This window comes from Ptychodera flava, chromosome 17 (genome assembly GCF_041260155.1).
Source record: "Ptychodera flava strain L36383 chromosome 17, AS_Pfla_20210202, whole genome shotgun sequence".
In the NCBI taxonomy this organism is placed as follows: Eukaryota; Metazoa; Hemichordata; class Enteropneusta; family Ptychoderidae; genus Ptychodera; species Ptychodera flava.
Genome location: NC_091944.1, coordinates 14948738 through 14974641, shown reverse-complemented (window position 1 = coordinate 14974641; position 25904 = coordinate 14948738). Strand labels below are relative to the sequence as shown.

The 25904-nt window shown below is 36.8% G+C and overlaps 1 protein-coding gene across 12 annotated transcripts in view; it reads left to right on the top strand.

Annotated features, from left to right (window-relative positions):
- The first annotated feature begins 2571 nt into the window (after positions 1-2571).
- Positions 2572-25904, top strand: part of LOC139115546 (diacylglycerol kinase theta-like) — a 90441-nt gene continuing 67108 nt past the window's right edge. For 11 of the 12 annotated variants that reach the window (XM_070677754.1, XM_070677755.1, XM_070677752.1 and 8 more), the window contains exon 1: positions 2572-3125. In XM_070677754.1, the coding sequence (XP_070533855.1) occupies positions 2942-3125 (184 nt within the window). In that variant the 5' untranslated portion in view covers positions 2572-2941. Of the gene's footprint in view, positions 3126-18105; positions 18156-25904 lie in introns of those variants that run through there. The other variant, XM_070677747.1, reaches the window with a different exon arrangement.

Genomic DNA, 25904 nt, shown 5'->3' with positions numbered 1-25904 from the left:
CCGATGTAGTTGAAGGAAATTAAAAGTTTGGACCAACAACGAAATATACTTGTAAACAATATCAGGCCAGAGAGCAACACATGCTATGGAAGACCAGGAGACTTGAAAGTATCAGGAATTTTTTAATTCTGGCATATGAGAATAATCAAATATTCAAGAAACTTGAAACGATGGGGTCACCATGCCTGCTTTTCTAAATTTTCACATTCTCATCAGAATATAATACAAAAGTAAAACTTTGAACAGTTAAGACTCTAATTTAAATGAAAAAAATGTACGACAAAAGGAATATATTTTTTTCTAAATCTGTCATTATTACACCAAAATTTTCAGAGATTATAACGTTTATTTTATGGAATATTTTAACCTTCCAGTATTGTCAATTTGTATCAGCAAGTTATATTTGTCTTTTACTTTTGAAAACAATATTTTTGGGTAAATCACTTGATCAGTTTTTGCACACTTTTGCAAAATGTAGCAAGAAAATCACAATTTGCGTATTTGGAATATTTTAACCTTCCAGTATTGTCAATTTTTATCAGCAAGTTATATTTGTCTTTTACTTTTGAAAACAATATTTTTGGGTAGATCACTTTCATCAGTTTTTCACACTTTGGCTAAATGTGGCCAGGAAATCACAATTTGCGTACCATCTCATGATCGTCATTTTGTGTGCTCGTCAACAGGTACCGTTGACCTGGCTAGAATTGGATGAACTCAAATCGACTTAGACTTCGACTGATAAATCTAAAAAGTCCACTGATAAGTTTAAAAATGGATCAATTAAGAATTTGCTTAGAAATATAGCTCTACAAACTGCTAATAACAAGTAGTGTCGAACATCTGCAAGCAGAACTGCCCAGTAATGTTTAGGGACCGAGCACAATTAACGGCAGGGGGGCCGGAAGAGAAAATGGGAGGGGGGGGGCACGAAAAAAAATGAGTGTTCTTGGGGTGGGCCATGAAAATTCCAGGGAGGGTAAGGGGTGGGCCACCAAAATTTTTTACACCATGACAGACAGAGAATATTTTTCAGCATTTTTGTTCCTTGTTGAAGCTGGAGTTCCTTGTTAAACTTCTTGTAGCATGATGAAATACCAAGTCTTAAACCTCACAATGCAGTTGTTATGTGTAAAATGAGCAATATTATTATTGAAAATTGACTTGAGCTTGTTAGACTAACTTGGAGATGTGCAGTGAACACTGTCATCATTAAAATAATTCATGTCTAAATCAATGCTTAACTATAACAACTATATCAGCACTGAATGAACTTGTAGATTGTTTATAAGGTATTTGGTAATTTCATAATTCTTTGAGATTAAAATAGCACAACACAATACTGAAAAGTAGCTGTAGGTGTTACAAGTAGTAAAGCTTGAACATATGTTATTTTGTTTGTTTATTATTTATATATTTATTTGTTTATTATTTATTTCAAGAATGCAAGAATGTTGTTTTCACTAAAGCATATATTAAAAGTTATAAGGATTATATATATGTGTACAACTTTGTACCTATGTAATCTTTCTTTTTTGGGGAGGGGGGCCACAAAAATTTTGTTGCCGGTGATGGGGGGGGGGCACTAAAATTTTTGCTGGTGTTAGGGGGGGGCTGTAAAAAATATATGCACCACATATTTTCTCTTCCAGCCCCCCCCACCTGCCGTTAATTGTGCTCGTTACCTTATTTTTATTTTGCGTACATCCCTAATAAATATGCGGCTATATGATAAAGGGGGAGGGTCTTGAAAAATTTTGATCGCTTGAGGGGGAAGATCTGAAAAATATCAGATTTCAATCGCGATTCCTCTAGCTCCCCCCCCTCGTTATTTGTGAACGCCGCCTAAGCACAGTTCCTCCCTGCAGGCCTATGTACTTAGTAGTCCTATAGGCTATCGGTGACAATCGCCTCCCGCTCTTTACGTACTTTTTAAATTTTGCGTTTTGCCAACGCTTCACTATTTCCCATGAAGAAAGTGTGCCGTCGCCACACGACCTTGAATTTGAAGCGTATGCTGATGTAACTGATTTGAGATGGCCACTCAAAGTGTCCAGCTTGTGCAATGGTGCATGGTGGTATGTGAGGGCGCTATTATACATCATGCCATTCCACAAATGCAAAGCAAGGTTACTTCAGGGCACGCTGCAGCAGAACCGAGGTTCTCGGAACAGCTGTGCTACTTTGCATTCCATATTGGTACAAGGTTTTCGAATATTTTAAAAACACTCCTCACCGTAAAAGATGTAAGATTTGATCTGGACAAATGCTGAGCACACTATCTTCCTCATATCGTCATATGACGACCGAACACAACCTCAGAATTTAAATAAGACATAAGACAAGCCGACCATGAACGGCAAGGTTGAATGCAACCGTAATTCTGCAAATGCACTATCATATATTCAGTGCAATGAAAAATAATCATTACTTTGTAGTTGTACACTGAAAAATCTCCTACATTCCAGCTGTCATTAAAATTTTGCATCTTAAGCATATGAACATATATATGGTCAAGTATGTAAATGAAAGTGTCCTGGTGTTGTGCTTCGCGGAACGTATTAGGCATGCGCAGTTCAATCCATTCGCCTATTTCCTCCATCAGGGAAATTAGAGATTTTGTGGCAGTGTATCTCCACACTATAAAACCCGCTCTGTTTTGCGCCGATCATGGATGATTTTATCTATGAATGTGACAGAATATTTCTGGAAGACACCATCAAATATTAGACCCCGATTGGACTGGCCTGCGGCATTGAAATTGCTCGATTTTCTGGGTGTATCTGGTCATACCGTCGTAAAATTGTGCTGAAATTAACACAGTTCATCTGTCGGTGAGATCGATAGAGAGATCGGCCCTCGATTGTAGGATTGCTGATTTGTCGTCGTTTCTGAGCTGTTCTTAAGTTTCGAGGGAGATTTACAGGAAATCTCGGACGGGATGGCGACAACGGCAACCTCACTTTTCGGTACACAGGTAGACTTGAACCCGACCGCCGAAAAAGATGGATACGAGGTTGGACATGGACACATTTTTATGAAGAAGACGTTTCATAAGCCCACATATTGTCATCATTGTACAGATATGTTATGGGGTCTCATCGGCCAAGGTTTCATTTGCGAAGGTAAGTATTTAACATTGATAAAAATGGAAAACAGTACCGTTGGAACATATGTGTACACTTACATCACTGGCCGATATTGACAGCATGCAAAACAGTGGATAGGATCACTGCCTTTTTCCCAGCGTTTCGTGATGAGAGGCGGGGTATGCCGGCCTCGCACAGACATCGCATTGAGAAAAAAATGCATTTATTCGCCTAATTCAATGCATAAGCATGGAGGATACATCGAATTACAGCCGCTTCCATCTAAGTCAATGCCTTTCAAGTGATTTGCCGTAAGCAATGGCGAATTTTGATCATTTTCTACATCATTTTAATCGGTGTACGTCTGCACAGCCGAAAACACGTACGTGGGATTTTTTCCCCGCAAATTTATATATACGCGAATTTTAAATGAGACGAAAGGGACATGTACACAACAGAGGTTTTCTGACATGACATGCGTAAATTGTCGGATACCGACCAAGTTCTAATAATATAATAAAAATGTAAAACTTTTAAATCAATGGCAAATAATCATCACTTGAAACATTTAAAAATTAGTAATTATTTAGTGACAGTTTCTTGAGATCTTACGAAATGTGTCTACATTTCACAGTCACTGAAGCAGTGAATAGTAAAGTCATTTGGATGCTTTTCTAGTAATGTCCTTTTTTAAAGAAATTGTTTATCACATATGTGTAACTGAGACAGGAGCAGTGCTATTGAAGATCATAAAAAAAGAATTCAAATAAAAATACCTGTGACATTATGATGTACAGAGAATGAATTACAGCAATGTTCACAAATTACGGTATTTAGAAGAGCAGTGAAAAACTTGACACTTAAACCATAACAGGTAAATATCGAACTGCAACCATTGTTTGGCAGTTATAGTATTTTAAAGAAATATTTTTCGATACTATATTTTGTGTTTAGTGTTTATGATACCCAGAATGTGCTCATCATTCATTCAAGAATTTGATGGGCGAACGGAATCTTTTGAAATTATGTCATTCGGTGATGAATACAATTCTATGAATCTCTTTAAAAATCCTGTTCAGAGTTCACATCGTGGTGTTATGTGACACGAGCTTTTGAAGTATAGTCAGGTGTGTCCTCACTACAGAGAGCAAAATTACTCGCAGAAATTACATTTTACAGTGTTCTATTTTTAGAACAATAGCACTGTGTAAGAGAGCTCACTTATATGGCCTCTTTCTGTTCATGTCTTTGTGATTTTCTCTCCCTCCCCCTTTGTGTAAAGACATGAGGGTTTCTGTGTCATCACCTACCAGTTCTAGGTGCTGCTGCCACACTGGGGTGAATAATCTGTGAGTGGTTTAGATGGGTTTTGGGTGTCATGGAAGAGATACATTACCCCAAACCCCTGTTACTGTGCGGTACAAATTTCCTCCGCGATACAGAAAGGATCATGAAAATGCTTCTATTTTAAGGTCCATTGTTGGTTGCTAGGCGATGTACAAGCATTGATGTAGGGGCTGATCACATTTGCCAGCCAATGACAAGATTGAAAAGACGAGAGAGAGGAAAAAAAAAAATCACCCATTATATTGACAGTATCCATTGTCTTGAGTGGCAGTCATTAAAATTTCAAGATATTAAAAGTTAAGGATAAGACAGAGAATATCATACACTTCCAGGCTGGTTTGATTTTTTTTTTACCAATTCAGTGACTGTGTGTGTGTGGGGTGTGGACGTATTTGCCAGTAAATCTGTGTGTATGAGTAACAGCTCGTCACAACAGCAGTAGGGTTATGTTTTGACCCATTTGGTTCAATACTACTCACCGAGGCCATTAAGAGCTATAATTCACAGATCAATCATGATTGTCAATTACAGTTGATATTCTGTTCAGATATAATCAAAACACAATTTTGAATTGACAGTCGAACAGCTGGCTATGTGAACTCACATCAGGGCAGAGTGGCCTTTTCTCCAGGTTGGCAGCAGTGCGTCTCTTGAATATTTTTTTAGGACGTAACATTTTATCACTTTTTAATTTAGATGCGAACATCTGCTGAGCAAATGTGACAATTTAGCTTCTGTTACAGTATGGGTGAAAACATTTGTCTACAAATTGTGAAACTCCTTTGTGCTAATTAAATCATCAAAAAACAAATCTGTGGCCGCAAAGATGACAGAAAACAACTCAGATTGTTTTATAAAATTAATTTTAGGTCTTATTGTGTTGTTACCTTTTCATAAAGTGTGGATTTAAGGCCAAATTAGACACCATATTATGTGACTCATGTTGGATACAGTTATCAGCATTGTGGATGACACAACAGGTACTGTTATTAATTGCAATCGTATCCACAATAAAATATGCAAGGCTGATATTCAAAGGTCATGTAATATAGTGAACAATGAGTTTAACAGTTGTAAAAACTGTGATGGCCCGTTCATGAGAGCTGGCTTTGTTTCCGACCGGTGCATGGCAGGGGATCTGTAATGTCACGCTGGACTTGCATAATGAATGAAATATCGAGCTGTTGCATTCAAAACGATGTAGACGAATTGAAATACCAAGCCCAGAGATACCATCGTGTATGGGTACACAAACAAGTGGACTAAAGACATTTATAAATAAACATTTATTTAATGAACATTTCTCCAAGTAACAAGAGAGATCTGAGACCAAGTACCGGGTTACCACTGTACAAACTGTGTGTTGTTCATTTATACTAGTTACAATTGTAATTGCCACCATGTCATGAGGTGTTTCATCCTTGTACAGTATGTATCAACTATGAGAAGTCACTCTACTGGTCCTATAGTATACTGTCTGCTCCTTTCGGTACTGTCTTTAGTTTTTCTTCATTTTAGAGGTATGTTACTATTTCAAAGGAAACTATGAATGAGAAAATGAGCGTTTTGCAATTGATACTAGCTCAAAGCATTCAACATCCTATTGCCTCCAGCCTATGCTATTTTGACTGCAGATTTTGGTGAGCTGTCAACTTCAAGTCAAAGCTTTCCATTTTCAACTTTTTCCTTGATCAACTGTCATGTCATTGTTGCTCCCATAGCAACAGTGCCATATTGCTTCCTTAATGTGCCTGACATTGATCTTTCAGTTGTGGATGTTAAGGAAGTCATAGTAAAACCTTCACAACGGTTGTCATGGTCATTGCTAAGGCTCATACATTTCTCATCGTTTTGTTTTATGTTGGAGTCATCCTTGTCCATTTCATCAGTGACTTTTGTATATAGGTTATGGACTCCTGTCACTTAATTCAAGTCATTACATATTAATTTAGGCACAATTTTCTGAGACCGGCTTGATTCTAAAAATATAAGGTATTTTTTTATTTGCATGCATGATCATTTAATTATGAATATATGGATTTCACCTCAATGCAACCATGGATATACTTCTTTCGGTGTATAATTAAAATAATAACTACCTTACTCTTGTGTGCTGTAGTATCTGTACCGTGTAGCTTGGTCATAGAGGTCATAGGAGGCCCTAGAAGAGTGGGGGCCACCCAACTATAATCTTGATGTCATGTTCTGTGGTTGGAGCGCAATAGTGGATTTTACCTTTCTTACTGTTGCAGATGTGTAGCTATAGGGAAACGAAGAAATTGACTCAAAAATGCATGATAATTAAAAGTAATGGCGGGATCACAAGACAATCTTACAGTTTACAATACCTGTACAGTACCGTTGTTTGTTTGGTTGGTATCACTTTCCTCATGTATTCTACTCTTCAGTACCATTAAACATCGTTCAGGTGAATCTGCTGTCATTTTAAAAGTTTTGGTAATTTGCTACATTCACATGGCAGTGTACAAATCTTTCAAATTTTAGCAAGTTCATAAATTTTTTTGTATGTTCATCAGTATACCATAGGTAAGCATTAGAAGGTACATGTATGTCCCGGGGCTTGTCCTTGTCTAACTTTTCTAGTTTTTTTTGCTGCCAAATCACGGTTACTCTACCCCCCCAAGAGTAACTGTGGCCAAACCAAACACTACATATGGAATTTCAGTGTTTGGCATTTTATAAATATGGCAACAACAAACAAATTCCAGTCAATTTACTGTAATTCTGTCTCCAGGTATGCATTACTGAGTGTCAGAAATGATGGATCTCTGTTACTTAGATTCATCATTGTTTCAAACTGTTGAAGCTATCAGTGGGAAGAAGTGCCCTCTGATAAGAAGTGTTTGTGCAGATTAGATGCTGCGCAACATATTGCACACAGATGGCATCCCACTTGTTACTGCAGTACAGATCCACACAGAAGTTTCAGACAGCTTCGCTGTTTTTTGTTCCCGTAAGTTGGTTACCACATTGTCGGGTATTTGTCAGCGTTGTGCTTGTAATTCACGGTTTCCAGGATATTTCATCAAATTGTGCCAGCTTTAACCCAGGTGAGCAAGCTTTTGTGTAAAGGGCAAGAAGCCAGGAATTAAATGTTATTGTGGTTAAAAGTCAATAAATTTGTGTAGTTGTTGTACTGAGATGTTCCTCGTCGCATCCAATGCTGTGCTACCAGTATCAAGGCTGCTAGGTGAGATATGCTTTCGGGGTGTTGACACAATGGGAAAAAGTTACAATTCTCAAATAATTAACACAAGTTCCCCAAACGTAACCAAAACTGTAATACATGAATTATTGGCCATGTATCCCTGGTGATATATTTTTACTGAATGAGAAGTTGAACCTACCTTTAAAAACTGCAGGACCTTATTTTTTAAATTTTTTTTTATTACCCGTCCAGTTTCTCTTCTGACTTGAGCATAAAAAATCAGCACCTATTGGTGGTCTGAACTTGCAACCCGCAGTTATTTTCACAAAATTTCAGTGGTACACACAAGTTTTGCCAGTCAGTGTACATACCTGCTCTTTGTCAGTAGACGCAACGTCTATCTATTTCCCATTTGTGGATTATCATAATGGGATTGAATATTTCTACTGTAAATGATCTTGTTGGATGCAGTGCTAGTATTTTGTTTGACATTTGCCAAGCAAGGGTTGGCTGATAATCAAACAGTTTCAGATCCATTTTTAAAATTTTTTTCTGAAGCAACATATTTCATCCATTAATTAATGTCAAAGATTGGACTGACCTCAAAAACTTTGCTTTCCTGATCATGTTAACCCTCTGTGTGCTGTAATTTTCTCCCACTGAAATTTAAGTGCAAAATTTTACCAATTTTTATGAATTTTTTTGAAATTTTTTGATAATTTTGGACCAAATGGACATCACATTTCATTTGCTACAATTTTTTCTCAAAATTTTGGCAAAAATCTGAAAATTGACTGGGGTTTGTTTTATAAAGGGGACAAAAATAGACTTTGGTGCTCAAAGGGTTAAGGTTTCTTATATTGAGAAAGTCAGTCCGTGTTTGCAGATCCTTGGAACAAAATTCCTATGGTCACCCTGTTTCTCATCATGGAGATAGAATTGATAGCAGACTTTTCTCAACACTGTATTTTGTATATTCTGATTGCAGCTCTGATGTGAAGGTCATTTAAACATATATTTAAGTGAATGTGGTGGCCTTCAAAAGCTGATTATTTTTAGCTCCTGGTTCGTCCTAAATTTCAGTGTTAAAGACTATCTGTACATCATGACCCTCATGATTTCTTGTTTTCCTGTATTTCTGAGGCCTGCTTCTCTGGACATGTATTATTCACATTGAATTTGTGTTTGTTTTGACCTTAGGAACGTCATTGCCATGATGAAAGCAAAAAAAAAAATTAGAAAAAAAAAACTTAATGAGTGAAATTGTGCTTCTGTTAGCGTTGAATTATAGCGCATGACAGCGAGGGCAATATGACAATTTGTAGCCTGCCTGAGGGGCCATCCAGGCATCATCAATATTATGGTCATGAGCACAAGCTTGGGGGCAGACTTCAATTGTGATGTATTGCCAGTCTCATGTGTTATTAATTTTATGACATTGAATAGTCACTCACATACATTGAGTAAGAACATAAGCACATTATTAGTTTCCCTTGATTGTTAATGTATTAACGAAATATAAGAATCAATTAAACCTATTGGTCATGAGACCCACAACATGGTTTTCTTTGATGTAAAATTTTAAATGTGGGATGTGTATGGTATGATATTATCTCTGTTAGTGAGGTACACAGAAAATTTTGGTCAGTCAACATCAGAAACTGGATGCTAGGTTAAATTAAATTTCAGTCAGTCATACTGAAATTCTGTTCAAAGGTAATTTCTGGATAAACTGTTGACATTGTTTTTTTCAGGCTGTTCTTGGTGTGTCTGTTTCGTGTTTATTTCTGCAAACCAGTTCAAACTTTTGTGCAGTTGGCATGGAGTGGAGGTGTCAATATCTGTTTGATATAATAGGAGTATTTCTAGAGACAAAAAAAATGCAGCGTCGTTTATTGTGGCAGGAAGACCCATAAGCACAATCCATTTCATTTGCAACATAGCAGTGCAATGCTTAACATATTCATTAACTATAAACAAACTTTCAAATCCATGCTTCATGTAACTGGTGTACTTCATGTTGATTTCTGCTTTTCAAGTTTTTGTGGAATAATTGGTATGGCCTCTACCCCTCCGATCCCTGCATTGCATTGTAAACTACAATGCTTGAAACCGAAATCAACCACATTTTCAAATATGGCATGTTTATGGATAGTATAATATATACAAATTTATGAGACTCAGTGCTGTATTCGCGTGTCTCTCAGTCAAATATCATACTATCACCCAATGATTCTTACATAATTTAATTTTTTTATATACTGTTGCTGTTTTTATGAAAATAAAATTTGCATTTATAGAGGGATGCTTCACCAAATCTCTGATTCAGCGGTTTGGCATTGGCAAGCCTGTTTGACTATAGGGACAAATATGGTTGTATCGGATAAAGTGTTTTAGGGAAACCTGTATTCTGCTTTCATGGATAAATTGTAGCAGTACCTCACTTATGATTTGTCTCTGTCTGGAGGTGCTTCAGTGTTTTTTTCCAATCACAATGTTTATAATAATGAAGGCATCTTTGTTGGAACAACCATAGACTAGGGTCTACGGAACAGCAGCAGAGTGAAATAACAAAGAAAAAAGCTCAGCTCCAATGGTTGGGAGGGCTATGTCCATCAGTTTTCTATAAGAATATTTAGGGGTTGTAGCATTCAGATCAGTTAAGCCATGTACCGGTCACAACAGTAAGAAAATTAAAAATATTTTTTTGCATATTTGATGAGAGCTTGGCTTCAAAAGAATGGACGTTCCCAGACCAGGAATGCACTGACATGTGACCTTTTCTTGTCGTTAAAAATAATTTTTGGTTTCACTATCAAGTGGCAAATCTTGCTAAAAATAAAATGCCTCACCACAGATACGGTGTCTCTTGTGAAGGATATGTATTCACTGACATGCCGCTAATAAGCTTCTGCTGCGGTAGTCGGCCTGTGTTCCAAATTCCACATCCTCATATTGCATGCTGTCTGTTTAACGATCTATAGCCTACTGAATATACTTTCCTCTTGTTTCGTCTGAACTTTACCACATCGAAAGTATGCCACAAACAGAGAGACTATCTGTTACATTACTGACAAATTTTTTCGCTGAAATTAAAAAAGATTTCCTTCCGCATGCCACCAAGACAAAAAATACAGTTGGAAGCTAATTTTCTGTTTATTTTCCAGCAGCTTCTCAAGAAAAAACTGACAAAATTTAGTGAAGTAACAGAAATTTTGAAAATGCTGAAAAAAGTAGGGTGTAAATGTAGATTTAAAATAGGCCAGGCGGGTTACTGGAGACATATAGTTTATTTCGTGGCCATATTTTGCTTTGAACAGTGTAGTATTTATGATGCCCAATGATATAACCATGCCATTCTTGTTGTCAATGTTATATTCTTACTGACAATTCCATGCTTGTGAAAAATTGTTTTCCAGATTTTTGCTTTTTGTGTTACCAGCAATATTGGCAATTCACATTAAGTTTTCCAATCATTTGCATATGCATGATATTAAAAAAAAATTTAATATTTTTCTTCACTCAAGTGAAATTTTTAGCCGGCCCTTCTTTACCTGGCCAATTATGTATATGGCTTGGGTCAGAGTCTCTGCAACACTGAGGTCTGTACATAACCAAAGCCCCACCTCCCTTCTGAAGAAATGAAAATAATTTATCAAACTCTGACAATTCTGTAGTGTTGGCTGTGCTCACCAACACACACACAGAGATCATTTTCGTTGAGGAATGCAGAAATGAAAAGTAACACAGGCAGCAATAGCTCTAGAAATACTGAGTAGGCAGGTCAAAGGTCAGGAGGTCAAGATGATGATAGCATGCCAAAAGAATTTCACGTAATGCAATTAAGGGGAAGAACATAGGGCAGAAAAACCTAATCACCACTTTCATTTAATTGATTGGTTGTCTGAAGAGAACGCGCATAAATTTCTTCACTTAATTTGTCAATATTTAAGGCATATAATAGCTGATAGCTTTTTAGCTTGCCAGTTCACTTAAAATAATTATAATGATGGTACCCATCTTTTTTATAAAAATATTTATGAAGCAAATGAGTTTCCGGCAATTAAACATGTGAGGCACTTAATAGAAATGAGAATTTGTATTTTCAGTACTATCACTTTATATCCTGGGTTTTTGTTAACCGGTCTAATGAAAGCAACGTAATTGTCTATTTATGATGATACTGTCATGTACTGGTTGTCAACCACAGCTTGGGTTTAGACCAATTTTTTGTGGTGCCATGAGAGTCCAATGGATGAATGAGTAGCGATCATGCCTCCTTGCTTGTTGTGGAAAGAATTTAGCGTTACTAGTAACCCTTTGAGTACAGTAACTGTACTTTTTCCTGCAAAATTTTAGTTCAAAATTTTACCAATTTTATGAAGTTTTTTGCAATTTTTTTGACAGATTTGGACTGAATTGATATCACTTTTTATTGGTTACAGTTTTTGATCAAAACTTTGGAAAAAATCTGAAAAAAATTGTTAGGGTTACAATATATAAAGGTGACAAAAATTGACTGTGGCGCTCAAAGGGTTAAGCCTATCACTTTTGTCTTTGGTACAACCCTGTCAATTTCAGTGCATTGGTGATGGTTCCATGGGTATTCATGCACTCATCATAATTCCGAAAGGTTGGAAAATCAAGGGATAGAGTACACAAAAGATTTTTTGATATGTCAGAAATATTTAGCAAATGGGACTTTTAATTCTGTTAATGTGGCGGGAATGACTCACCTCAGAAGATAATAATTTGAATATCTATTGCAGAGGACATAACTATTGTGCATTGTCAAGTTGAATGGGAAAGCGTATGTGAAGCATGACGTTTTTGTTATCAAATTTGTATGACGTTGTTCTTGTTTGCCTGAATTGTCAATATTATGTTTTATATTCTAATATTATGTATTGAATTTTAGTTGCAATTCTGATGATCCATCATTAATATGAATTTAACAGAAGTTCAAGAAACTTGCATTTTATCTTGATGATTGTTGCCGCAGTTTGATGATTTCATCCTCATCTGCAGTTGCTCATCCTTGTAACCCTTTCACCACCATGGCCTGGCCCAAACCCATTGTTACCAAAGTTGATCGTGGACCTGTTTGCAGAGAACTGGGTGACAGGTTGAGGATAATACCAGTTGTCATGGCAACCAGGTGAATGGAAGGGAAGGGGTTGTTTGTGTGTACATGATGTGGAAGGTTGCAAAACCAAGTATTATCATGTTTCGAGATGTTAATTATGAAATATGGCACAAACAGTTATGCCTACATTATCTTATTTTCTCTCTTATGTATGGGATTTTAAGTCAAATCTCCATCCTTAATCATGAATTTCAAATTGCATTATGACCTTTGCAGAACAATATCTCCACACCTACCGTACAAGATATCATGTATGTTCTTCCCATGCACCAACTTTTCTTTCATGCAAATTTACTTTCATAACCAATTATGCAAATATTAACTGTCCAGGGACATCATTGTAAACCTTTTATCAACCAGCAACACAGCAGTAAAGGAGTGACCTACCGGTAGTGTTGCTAGAGCTGATATATAAAAAAATTGAAAAGACGCAAATATACTGGTCTATGACAGCTGATGTACAGCTGGTGATTTATAAAGCTGTATGTTGTTTCCGTTGCAGTTTTGATTTGATTTGAAAGAAGTGGAATTGAAACTAAAAAATGTTATCAGTAGAAACTACCAAGCTAATCAGATCAGCTCGACAATATTGCATAGGGAAATGACACAAGATGAAGTGTTGACAAAAAAATATCTTTCAGTTATTTTTCCGGGAACTGTTGACAAATTTCATGATGTATTACCAGCTGTGCATCATAGGTATTTTGAGAGGATCTAGGAAGACATGCAGAAATATTGTATTACCATTTTAAAAAATTTAGTTGTGCAGTGTGAAAAATTTACGTTGTGCTATTGATCTTTCTCAAAATTTCTACAAAAACGTGACCTCCTTTTAGTGTTGTCTTCTCACTCAAAAAAGAGGAGCATGGATATTGCTTTCTTGATACAAAACAGAATATTTAAATCTTCCTTTGGTATGATAGCTCCAGCCTGTGCAAGCGGCTGAAGTAATTGAGGTAAAAATAAAAACGGGTTTATTGAAATAATGTGATGGGCAATGTAATAGAGCCTCCATTGAACTCGTTATCTTGTGATGATGAATGGGCTATGTATTGCTCCGCATCAATTTATTTTCTGCTGTGTTTGTGTGTTATTAATGGCATATACATTTATAAGATAATGTTGGGCCGCGGGTTTTGTAGATTTCGGGCCATGTCCACATGTTCTATTCTAAGAGGTCTGAAGTAGGTCATCCTTGGAGGGGAAGGGGCAATGGAAGGGGGGAGGGAAGAGAATATTAAATTTGTACATGGCTTCTGTCTGCTTAACATGTTTCTGAAAGCAGTTCAAGACCTGTGGTAATTTCGGTTACTGGCATACCAAGAAGTTTCTTGAAAATATGGCAGCCTTTTTTAATGAATGGACTGACCACTCTGATTCCATGTTCGATGTCCACAAGTTGGAATATATTTATTTGATTAGAGAGTGAGTGGGCGTCGGCACTGCTGTCCCCGCATGTGCCATATTATGTGTCAGTGATCAATAACACACAGTATAGCATTCCTGTTTCTGCACATGAAGGAATTTGGTTCTGTTCAATGCCAGAGGAGATGTGCATGAGTGTGTGTATTTTGTGATATTTTTGCAAGTCATCTATCAGAAAAAAGCTTGTATAAACATTTAGGTGCTCGCATCATCTGCACCTGTCAATCAACCAGTGCTTCTGTTGATGACAAATTTTAATTTCGGATGACATTCCTCAAATAGTACGATAGTCTCTTACTGTTGAAAGGTGAGATTTTTGTCTTTGCTAATATTCAGCCCTATAATGTGTGTTTTTTTTCTCAATTACAATGCTCAACCTAACGTACTAATATTGTCAAAGTGTTTATGTATGTCTGTTAAGGGAGGGGAGGGGGGTCGTCGGAACTGCGTGTGTGCAACTTTTTTGTTTACAAACAATGTATTTCATGCTAGATGCATGACGTCAACATAGCTGCAACATTTAAATTTTACGATATTGTTAACAAACATGTTGTAACTTTCATCAGTTGTCAACGTACCATAGACACAATGTTGACATCGGTTGTAGGGGTCCCTGTCAACCTTTGAGGAGAGTTCCAATGAGCTCCTCCCTTTAACCTCTTCACCCCCAATTCCCTGTAAACAGGTCCACAATCACCATTTATAACAATGGGATCGGGCCAAATCATGGTGGTGAAAGGGTTAAATGTCCCTCCATGTGTGGAGGGACTGTGGTTAAATGTTACACTTGTGAGCAGAGCCTGTTTGGTCATAAAAACAAAGGCATCCACTCACCACACAGTAGAACTGCTCAGATTATCATTGGAGGTTCAAGCATCATGCGCAAAATTGTTTGCTGCCGAACTAGTTTGGATATTTTTATTGTTTGTTAAGCACCCTTTTTGTCTTGCCATCTTTTTTTGATTCTTTAAAATGTAATTTTCATGGTTTTTATCATAACTTATGATAACAAAGTACCATTTCATCTTCCTTATATGCATTTACTTTCAAAAGTTGTATTGAAACATATCAAATAAATATTTTTTTGCATTTTAATAACATGGTTTCACTTTGAATTAGCCCTGTGGCATGACTGTTGTCTCATGTTGGCAACAAAAAATCACAAACTGAGTTACAGATAATGGAAATATTTTGCCTTGATATTCATACTGGTCAAGTTAGCAGATGGTCAGATGTTAGTAATAGTTGTGTGAATATCATGAAGCGTTCAATATCATTAAAAGAAGAAGTGAAATGAGAAAAAATAAATATGTTTAAAGCAATCATGGTTTTGCCGGCCAAAAGAAAACATTACTGTGACTGAGACTGTGTTGGTCAATTGTCTGTTTCAATTTTCAGCTCACACAGTGATTCAGATTCATGTAAAATTTTGGCAAAGTTCTTTCAAAATGCCCTCATTTATGTGTAATTTCAGATTGTTTTCAAAAATTGATTCAAAATCGCTCATACAGAGCCTCCAGGATGAATGTAAAAAACTTGAATGCCCCAGTACTCATTCATTTTCAGTACAAAATATCTTGACCAACAACTTTTGCATGAAATTTCTGTTCCTTATGACACCTCTCAAATTAACATGATTATTAATCCAATATGGCGACTGTAATAACTATGATACATCATTCCCAGGTAACGTATCACTTGTTTCATGGGAGACAGACCTTGATGTTTCCGCATACTGTCAATCTTTAACCTGAGATCTGTGCCGTTCAACACGTACAAATTAACTCGCTGTTTATGTATTCCAGATTTGGTATTTTGTATTTGTCATTGAGTATACAGAGAGGCAGTCGGATGCAAATACAGCATTGTAAGTCAGTACCATTAACCCTTTGAGTACCAACATCAACATTTGTCTCCTTTATAAAATACACCCTAGTCAATTTTTCTCAGATTTTTGCCGAAATTTTGATAAATAATTGTAGCCAATGAAATGTGGTCTCAGTTTGGTCCAAAATTATCAAAAAAATTACAGAAAAATTCCTAAAATTTAGTAAAATGTTGCACTAAAATTTTGGTAGGAAAATCAAAGGGTTAATAAACCGTCAGATTACCTTGAGTCATCAATGGATTATTTGACATGTCAGTTACTATTGGTTTTTATGTACCCCCCGGTAAGCTTCATACCCAGTTCCTTCATCCAAAGCTGTTCATAACTTTACAAAGATAGGACAATTTTTAAATTTGAACAGTCAGTGCAATTCATAAGCTGCTTCTCACTTTACCCATAATTGTTGAAAGCAGCAAACTTCACATCATTATCATTAAAAAGTCTAGAGAAAAAAGGTATGTGTCACTGATAACATAAGTTTTGTGTGCACTGAAGGAAAAACCTTAAGGAGGTTACCGGTGTTTGATGTGCGAGTGTTCAAAAAGGTTAATATTCAGTATCCGTGGGTGTTGGCTTTCAGCCAACTATTGTATTGTTTGTCACTGTGACTGAAAGGATATGGACACGGCAATGACTCCACATAAGTGGTAGCTCAAAAATCTAAACATTTAAAGGGTTGCTGGTTTCATGGTTGTAGGATCTGTCCCTTGGTGAACTTTCCCATATGGTGACATCAGCCTGTCAGACTTACAGACTCATGATTCCATCTCAAGGTTAAATCTCCTGACATTTGTTCAAAGGTTATCATTAATATTATCATTATTATCATTATTATTATGGACCACATTACAGCTGTTATTACCTTCATTGGTACTTTCAGAAGTTGAATTGCAATAAAATTACAGTATCAAGGTGTAATAATAGAAAGATTGTGTGTTGTATTAGGTGTGGTGTTAGAAAAGACTGTCCCATGTTTTAGTCGTATTGATTTAACTCAAAGGTAATAACCATCATGTATTTATGCATGGAAAGTATTCAACTGTGAGTCACATTTGTCATGGCTATGACCTTGTTGTATTTATAGTTATTTAGTTGGCAAAGTCATGCTTTATGTACTTTGTATGATTAACATCAGCATAACTTTCCACTGGTTACCAATTCCCTGTCACTCATTGAATCATCTATTCAGTCTTTTGCTGTTATTTTATGCCCAGCAAACAAATGTAAATCCAAAATACCGGTAATTACAAGTTATGTTGTTGTGGACAGACTGAAACTTGTAAAGATTGAGAGAGGTTTACATGTACCAGTATATTGCCAATTTTTTTTCTGTGATATTAATGAGCCTTAGCTGTGTGAAAGTTCATGAGGTTCAGGTCAAATGATGGTCTATTGCTGTAATGGGGACAGACCTTGCAGTATCACAGGAAGTGACAATGAGCTTTCTTTGGGGATTCTTGACAGTCCTGAACTGTTTGGCATCAGTGGCCAAAGTTTTAGATGTAATTCTGTGAGCTGTGAGATCTCTGTAGTCCTACTCCTTTAGTAATTGATGATTTCCTGTGTTGTGTCAATGATGTTGCTGAAAGAAACACTCACAAGGTTCTAAGTGTGTGGTGGAGGGACTGTGTTTTGAATTAGCACTTCAGCAAGAATGCTGGCAGTTGATTGGCTTCTGCTATGACTCTGTGACCTCATTGTCAAAGGTCATAGTTCATCTACAGAATACTTTACCCAGTGTTGATGTAAAGACATGCCCAGGGGAGGTTATTGCCCAAATCTTGAAACTATGATGAGACAGTAGCTACATTTACAGCAGCTCCTGTCAAGAAAATTCTGAAAACCATGATATGTTGAAGACTGTACTGCACATGCTCAGAAATTGACCCTTGACCTATAGCAAAGGCATACCCAGCAGATATCAATGGAATATGTATGTCCATTGGAATTGGATATGTTTTAAAGCTTACTAGATGTTTTGTTTTGTAAGTATTCACGTCTTTGCTGCCAGTTAGAGTTTGATCATGCCTTTTTGTTTTGAACTGTGCCGTGCACCTGTAATGGAACAGGAGTGTTGCAATTGGTCAATTGGTAAGTGGGGTTTTATGAAGGTTCAGGTGCCCAGTGTGCAGTATTGAAACACACTGAACTGTCAGTCAGTGTAGTTCAAGTGATATATGTCATACATATGTATCAAAACGGGAACAGAAAGATGAAATAATTTCACACACACATAATATGTTTAAACTGAATTGGGATATATCTTTTAATCCGTCTCCTTATATGGTTGCATGTTATAGAGGTGTGAAAATGTACAGTCCAGTGCCTTATAGCAGAGAACATTTCAGTGTGCAGTGTAGTGTCTTTAGGTCCCTGGAGTCCCAACTGAAAGTGTAAATCATATCAAAACTCAGCACATGTAATATAGTACTTTGGAAGAAAAACTTGTGCACACACCTACAAAATTACAACAACAAAACTATATGACGATGTAAAAATGGTGAATGTTTTTACCTGGCTAAAGTTATTTACCAATGAAACAGAATCGTGCAGGGCTTTTCATTTCATTGGTGAAATATTTCTTTGGTAGTTTTTTTCACTAGAAGGCAGTGGTACAAAATGGCGGAAATAAGCCAATTGACTGTACCGGTAAATCCTGAGTCTATTGAGCCTCATGCAGTAGGCAGAAGACTCCTGAGAGTAATGGTACCTGCAATTTCATCAGTTTCTATTATTGTTCTAAAATAACAAGCTTTGTCCTCTTACCGAATGCTTTTTAGACCATTTTGCCATTGAGGAGGGGTTGAGGTTAAAGGAAGGATCTTTCAACTATTTTTTCATATATATTCAAGATTTGACAAATTTCTTTCAAAATAGAAAGAACGTCTGAATTTTTCCCAGAATTCCATCTTTTGTTCGTTTCAAAATTCCAAACATCCACGTACTTAGGTCTTTCTCTGCATGACCATCATAGCAAATTTTTATAAAAATTGTTCTGGCTTTACTGCCTTACATGATTGTAAAGGCCTGACTTTGGGAAAGCCCTTGTACCGGTACAGTATGGCTAATGGCACTCAAGTCCACATAAGGTCCATATATCTTATGAAATATTTTGTGTGTAATTAGGATGCGAGATGTGTCAGTACATGACACTTTATCTGTATACGATGTTGAGTGATGCAACTGGACTGCCTGCATTGCAAAAGAGTGAAAAAGACTAAATTAGATCTGGTAGCGGATGCATTCTTCCAAATATGGAAAACCGGATCAGGGTCTGATATAGAAAAATTCTGCGTGAAAGTGAGGGCGCTTTCTGCCGTAGCATTATGTATATATAAATAAGGGTGTATAATTTATAATTTGACATCCCTTTTACATGATCTAACAAGCTATCCCTACCCTTTTCATCTGTTGAGGTGCGTTTAATCTTTGGCACAAGCCTGACAAGGAAAAATATGCAAGACCTTTAGGTCTTTCATCTCTTCCCCTGTATCAATGAACCAGTAAGTGTTATCATTATCCCCAGCTTTTGATCTGCCCATATTAGGACAATGAATACCATATTATACTGTCAAACCTGTCTTGTTGGTCACTTATACAGATTGGTCACTTCCATATAGTGGCAGTCCTGTTACTTTCCACACGGTAAAGGTCCTCTTCAGAATAGCCACTTCTCTTGTGTGTCAGTTGCCACATGCACCGTATTTGCTCCAATTTGGTACAAAACCTGTGTATAATGGTCAGTATATCTGACTCAGAATGACCTCTGAAGAAAAACACTAACATTGAAAAGCAAGAAATAGTCTATTTTGACTGATTTCATACCAGTATCACAGCTGTTTCAGTAATCAATGCATTTATTATGATTTTCAAGAGGTTTATGATATTGCATTATATCGTTGTTGTTATCTTTTCCTAAATTCATCACTCAGCACACCACCACACTGAAAGAAATACCATAAACACCCACTTTCTATGCACAGACCACCTTCATATAATGGTCACTTTTTCTTGGTCCCTTTGGTGACCACTACACACAACTTTTCCTGTATTTTGTTGTATCATAAGTTCAAACTCAGCCAGGATAACTGAATATCTTCAAACTTAACCATGATTGATGGTTTTGAATATTTGCTGTATAACTCATCTGTAGACTTGTGCTGAATTGGAGCAAGTTCACTGAGAGATGAGGTCATTTCACTCTTAGGTTGGGTGAACTGATTTCCTTCCACCCCCAGACATGGTACGTCCCTGTTACTTTAAATAGGGTGGCTTGCCGCATATACAGGAAATAGGGAAGTAAGAGTTACATTGTGGAGAGGGACAAAAATGTACGCACATGAAGTCACTTGTTTTAACATGTTTACCCCCGATTCCCTGTAAACAGGTCCACAATCACCATTGCTAACAAAGGGTTTGGGCTAAACCATGGTGGTGAAAGGGTTAAGGGCAGGGCAAATTTACACCAGACAAATGATTCTTTAGGCTGAATTAATCACTCATTAGCTTTTCTCTGACTCTCTGTTACACTTACTCATTCTGCATCATTGTAGTTAAATCAATCAGACATCTTACAATAATATATACCGAAAGAACAAATTTTTTATTTAATTATCTCTCAATTTACATATATTTCGCCAGATATTGTTTCTCTTTTTTAACATGTCTATATCTCAGAGGTAAATGTTGATTGCTGTTCTGTCACTGAGTATGAACTCTTTTATGCATGAAGAGTTTGATATTGTTAGTATAAGATGATAAACATTGCCAGCGCTGAGCTGTGCCTCGCTTCTCCCAAAACACAGCATTCTGTCGGTGCCGTGTAATTGAGGTCGTGTCAATAAACCTGAGTTGGGGTGTATCAAATGTGTACAGTGCTATGACAAGACCAGGCAGACTGATGTTGTGTAAATCGGAGCACCTAAGCATAACATTATGATTAGGGGAAGACTAAACACCACTTGAGATGGGTGGGATTATCAACAAACGAGTGACATTGTTTAACATCACTTTGGAATAGAGAAATAAACAGGAGTGAGAATTTGTGATATTTCAAATGAAGTAGGTAGAAGTTGAACAGCTCAGTAGAGAGAAGGAAGTAACGGTAGGTCTCATTTCTAGGAATTATATGTTTCAAATTCAATTGAATACAGAACTTATGTATTGAAGCCTTGTTCGCAGTAATTCTGTCAGTTTTCCATCTTTTCATACATAATGTATGTACGTATATATGTACATCTGTATGTATGGTATATATATCTATATATCTATATATCTATATATATATATATATATATATATATATATATATATATATATATATATATATATATATATATATATATATATATATATATATATATATATCGGTATATTTATCACATGAACTGACCCGTATCTCCACCTGTGTGATGTACACCAGCACAGATAAGAAATCCATTTTACCCTGTTGTACGTCATCAACCGGAACTTTTTTCCTGCATGGTACGGTACCGTTCATACCTTCACTTCGCGACGGACACAGACTGATTTGTCGTGATCGATGCCACGCTCTCATGACATTTTTACATAAAGCTGACTCGACAAATCCACACATGGAATCATAGAAGGCATGTCCAACGAAATTTCGAGTCGCTAAAACCATAGCTATTCCCGAGAATCGAATGGGGATACCGTCAATCGTTTTATTGGACACCGTGGTGCGAAGCACCAAAGGTGTCCTATGTCGCCACAATGTCTGTGTGTGTGTCCGTCTGTCCGTCCGTCCGTCTGTCCGTCCGTCTGTCCGTCCGTCCGTCTGTCCGTCCGTCCGTAGACAGATTTTGTTCCACTCATAACTTAAGAACCCTTAGGTCCAATGTCATGCAATTTGGTATTTGGCATTATCATGATGAGACTTAGATCTGATTAGATTTTGGTGGGTGTGGCTTATTAATTAATTGCTCATTTGCATATTTTATGACTTTTTTCGTTCACGCAGATATCTCAGAGATGCCAGGAGCGATTTCGTTCAAACTTAATAAAAGGATAGTACTCTACCTCATACAGATGCATGTCGATTTGTTTCACAATGCGATCAAATTTGGCCGTGGTAGAGGACTTTTTAGTTTTCACCTCCATAGACTCCCATGTATAAGGCAGACCATAGACTCCCATGTATAAGGCAGACCATAGACTCCCATGTATAAGGCAGACCATAGACTCCCATGTATAAGGCAGTCCACAGACTCCCATGTATAAGGCAGTCCATAGACTCCCATGTATAAGGCAGTCCATAGACTCCCATGTATAAGGCAGTCCATAGACTCCCATGTATAAGGCCAAGAAAAATAAAAATTTAGTTTCTCATCGTATTCATATTGCAAAAAGGATGCAGTGACACAGTTTTTAGTCCCCACAGATAAAGTCCAGGGGGCTCATAGATTGGGTCATGTCAGTCCGTTAGTCCATCCATGTGAGTCCATCCGTTCACGCAGATATCTCAGACACTTTGACAAAATGTCACGTGACCTTTGACCTCAAATATACATATTTGTCCATAACTCGGTAACCACAAGTGCTAAACCTTTCATATATGGTATGATGGGACACCCTATGATGCCATTTATTGTACCTCATTAATTATGTGCATATCTAATTTTGAGCGAGCCAATAGAGCTAGAGGTCTGATTTTTGTGATATAGGGATAACTTAGCAATACAATTATTTTGACAAAATGTCACGTGACCTCGATGACCTTTGACCTCAAATATACATATTTATCCAAAACTCAGTAACCACAAGTGCTACACCCTTCATATTTGGTATAATGGGACACCTTATGACGCCACATATTGTACCTCATTAATTATGCACATATCTAATTTGAGCGAGCCAATAGAGCTAGAGGTCTGATTTTTGGTATGTAGGGATAATTTAGCAAACAATTTTTTGACAAAATGTCACGTGACCTCAATGACCTTTGACCTCAAATATACATATTTGTCCATAACCCAGTAACCACAAGTGCTACACCCTTCATATTTGGTATGATGGGACACCTTATGACGCCACATATTGTACCTCATTAATTATGCGCATATCTAATTTTGAGCGAGCCAATAGAGCTAGAGGTCTGATTTTTGGTATATAGGGATAACTTAGCAATACAATTATTTTGACAAAATGTCACGTGACCTCGATGATTTTGACCTCAAATATACATATTTGTCCAAAACTCAGTAACCACAAGTGCTACACCCTTCATATTTGGTATGATGGGACACCTTATGACGCCACATATTGTACCTCATTAATTATGCACATATCTAATTTTGAGCGAGCCAATAGAGCTAGAGGTCTGATTTTTGGTATGTAGGGATAACTTAGCAATACAATTTTTTGAAAAAATGTCACGTGACCTCAATGACCTTTGACCTCAAATATACATATTTGTCCATAACTCAGGAACCACAAGTGCTACACCCTTCATATTTGGTATGATGGGACACCTTATTGTACATATTGTACCTCATTAATTATGTGCATATCTAATTTTGAGCAAGCCAATAGAGGTAAATGTATGATTTTTAGTATACAGGGACAGACTATAGGATAGAAATTTTTTGACAAAATGTCATGTGACCTCGATAACCTTTTACCTAAAATACACGATTATGTCAATAAATAAGTAACCACAAGTGCTATGTCCTTTATATTTATTAGGATTGGAGACCTTATGACAACACATGCTTTACCTCGTTAATTATGCCCATATATAATTGTGGGCAAGCCAATAGAGCTAGAGGTCTGAATTTTGGCATATATGGATTAATTAGCAATACAATGGTTTTTTTTTTCAAAATGTCACGTGACCTTGATGACCTTTGACCTTGAATATGCATATATATGCATAACTCAGTAACCACAAGTTCTTTACGCTTCAATTTGATAGGATAGTAGACCTTAAGATGTCAGATCTTGTACCTCATTTATTATGCACATATGTATTTCTTGGCAGGCCAATACAGCTAGAGGTTTGATCTTTTTTCCCGATTTAGAACCATAACTTAGACATGCCTCTTGTTTCAAAATGGGAACAATGACATAGACCTATGTGTCCATAGATCTGAACATATACACTATAGTGATACTTCTTAATGACCTCATTTCCCTGCCCATCAAGACTAATACTCCTATTACAAGTGGGGACTATGTCATTGTCAATGACTTGTTACTTCTAGAATATATAGAATATTATCTCTCATAGTGAGTGTCTGAATATTATTCTGAATTGTATTCCAAAGCACATTCTGAAAGGACTCTTCTGGAATATACAGAATATTATCTCACATAGTGAGTGTCTGAATGTTATTCTGAATTGTATTCCTAAGCACATTCTGAAAGTAACTCTTCTGAAAATTTCACATTCTTTGCCACTGCACCATCTCCCTAATACATACTGATGACCCATGGTGTCCACTCAAGTCTCACTTTGATTTTAATGGCTCAGTAACGTCGCGGGTAGGCTTCAGTCGAGTCGTAAGGCAAGGCTCAATGTGGAAGTCGTACCTGGCGATCCTGGTTGGCGATAAATCCGAAACCTACACCTACATCAGTTCAACTGAATAAATGAGTACAGTATAATCTTCGAGAAAACGACATAGGAGGCAAAAGCATAAAGTCATTCGACTAACAACGATAAATGTCCTTCATCACACAAAAAGTTCCGAAAATTCTCGCTCGGAATCAAACCTGCAGCGTAAGGCTGTAGCGAAGACAGCTGTCAAGCTGTATTCTCTGCAGTGCAGCGCTGTGAAATCCGATGTATCTGAAAGTTGACTCAGACGCGACACCCACGACAGAACAGAGTTTCCGTAAAGAAAAAAAATTAGGATGTATATCTACGGGCGAGATATGTGTCACTGCAAACACAGAAGTCCGTCAGAAGAAAACATTGACAAGAGATCAGGATCAGAGTTGACACCAGCGGAGACCGGTGATGGCAGCGTTGTGGCCACAAAAAAACATGCAATGTGGCCTAATATGTGTGTCATCGAACTGAATCTTTCGCGCTCGCCAAGGTCGAAAACTTGTGTGATATTTTCAAAAGCCACGGCATCCCTAAGAATGAGAATTACTGTTTCGATCATGTTGTTGCATTTTACTTCATAAATCTATACGTAAATATTCTAAATCACTATGGCTATCCGTCGCTAGCGAGGTGAAAGCTATGTCCGCCGATGGCCGACTTGCCTTGGCATCGACAGCGCGAGACAATGATTGACACGTTCACGTGACCGAGTCCGTATATCTGATTGGTAGAGATACCGTTCCATGTATCAAAATTTCGACTTAATGGGATTTATGAATGAAAGTAACTCCTGGGTGACGGGCCGCTTTACCCATTAAATGAAAGTACTCCGCGTAAATAAAACACAAATCGCGACGAAATTCATGCAATTTGTTACAATAATTTTGATCCATCTACGTCAAAAGAAAAATAAGAAGACTGTTCATGTGATAAATATATAATCCCATGGAATTTTTCTCTGTTTGACGTCATCGTATACGAGTGTTTTTCGCGGAGCCGTACAACATCGAGCCGAATGGGATTATATATATATATATATATATATATATATATATAATATATATATATATATATATATATAATATATATATATATATATATATATATATATATATATATATATATATATATATATATATATATATATATATATATATTTGTTGACAACTGCATTTTAGTTTGGATTAGAATTCACCAATCAAAAAATTAACACTGCATTACATTTTGGAACATGAACCTCTTTTGCATTGAATAAATTGCAGTAAACA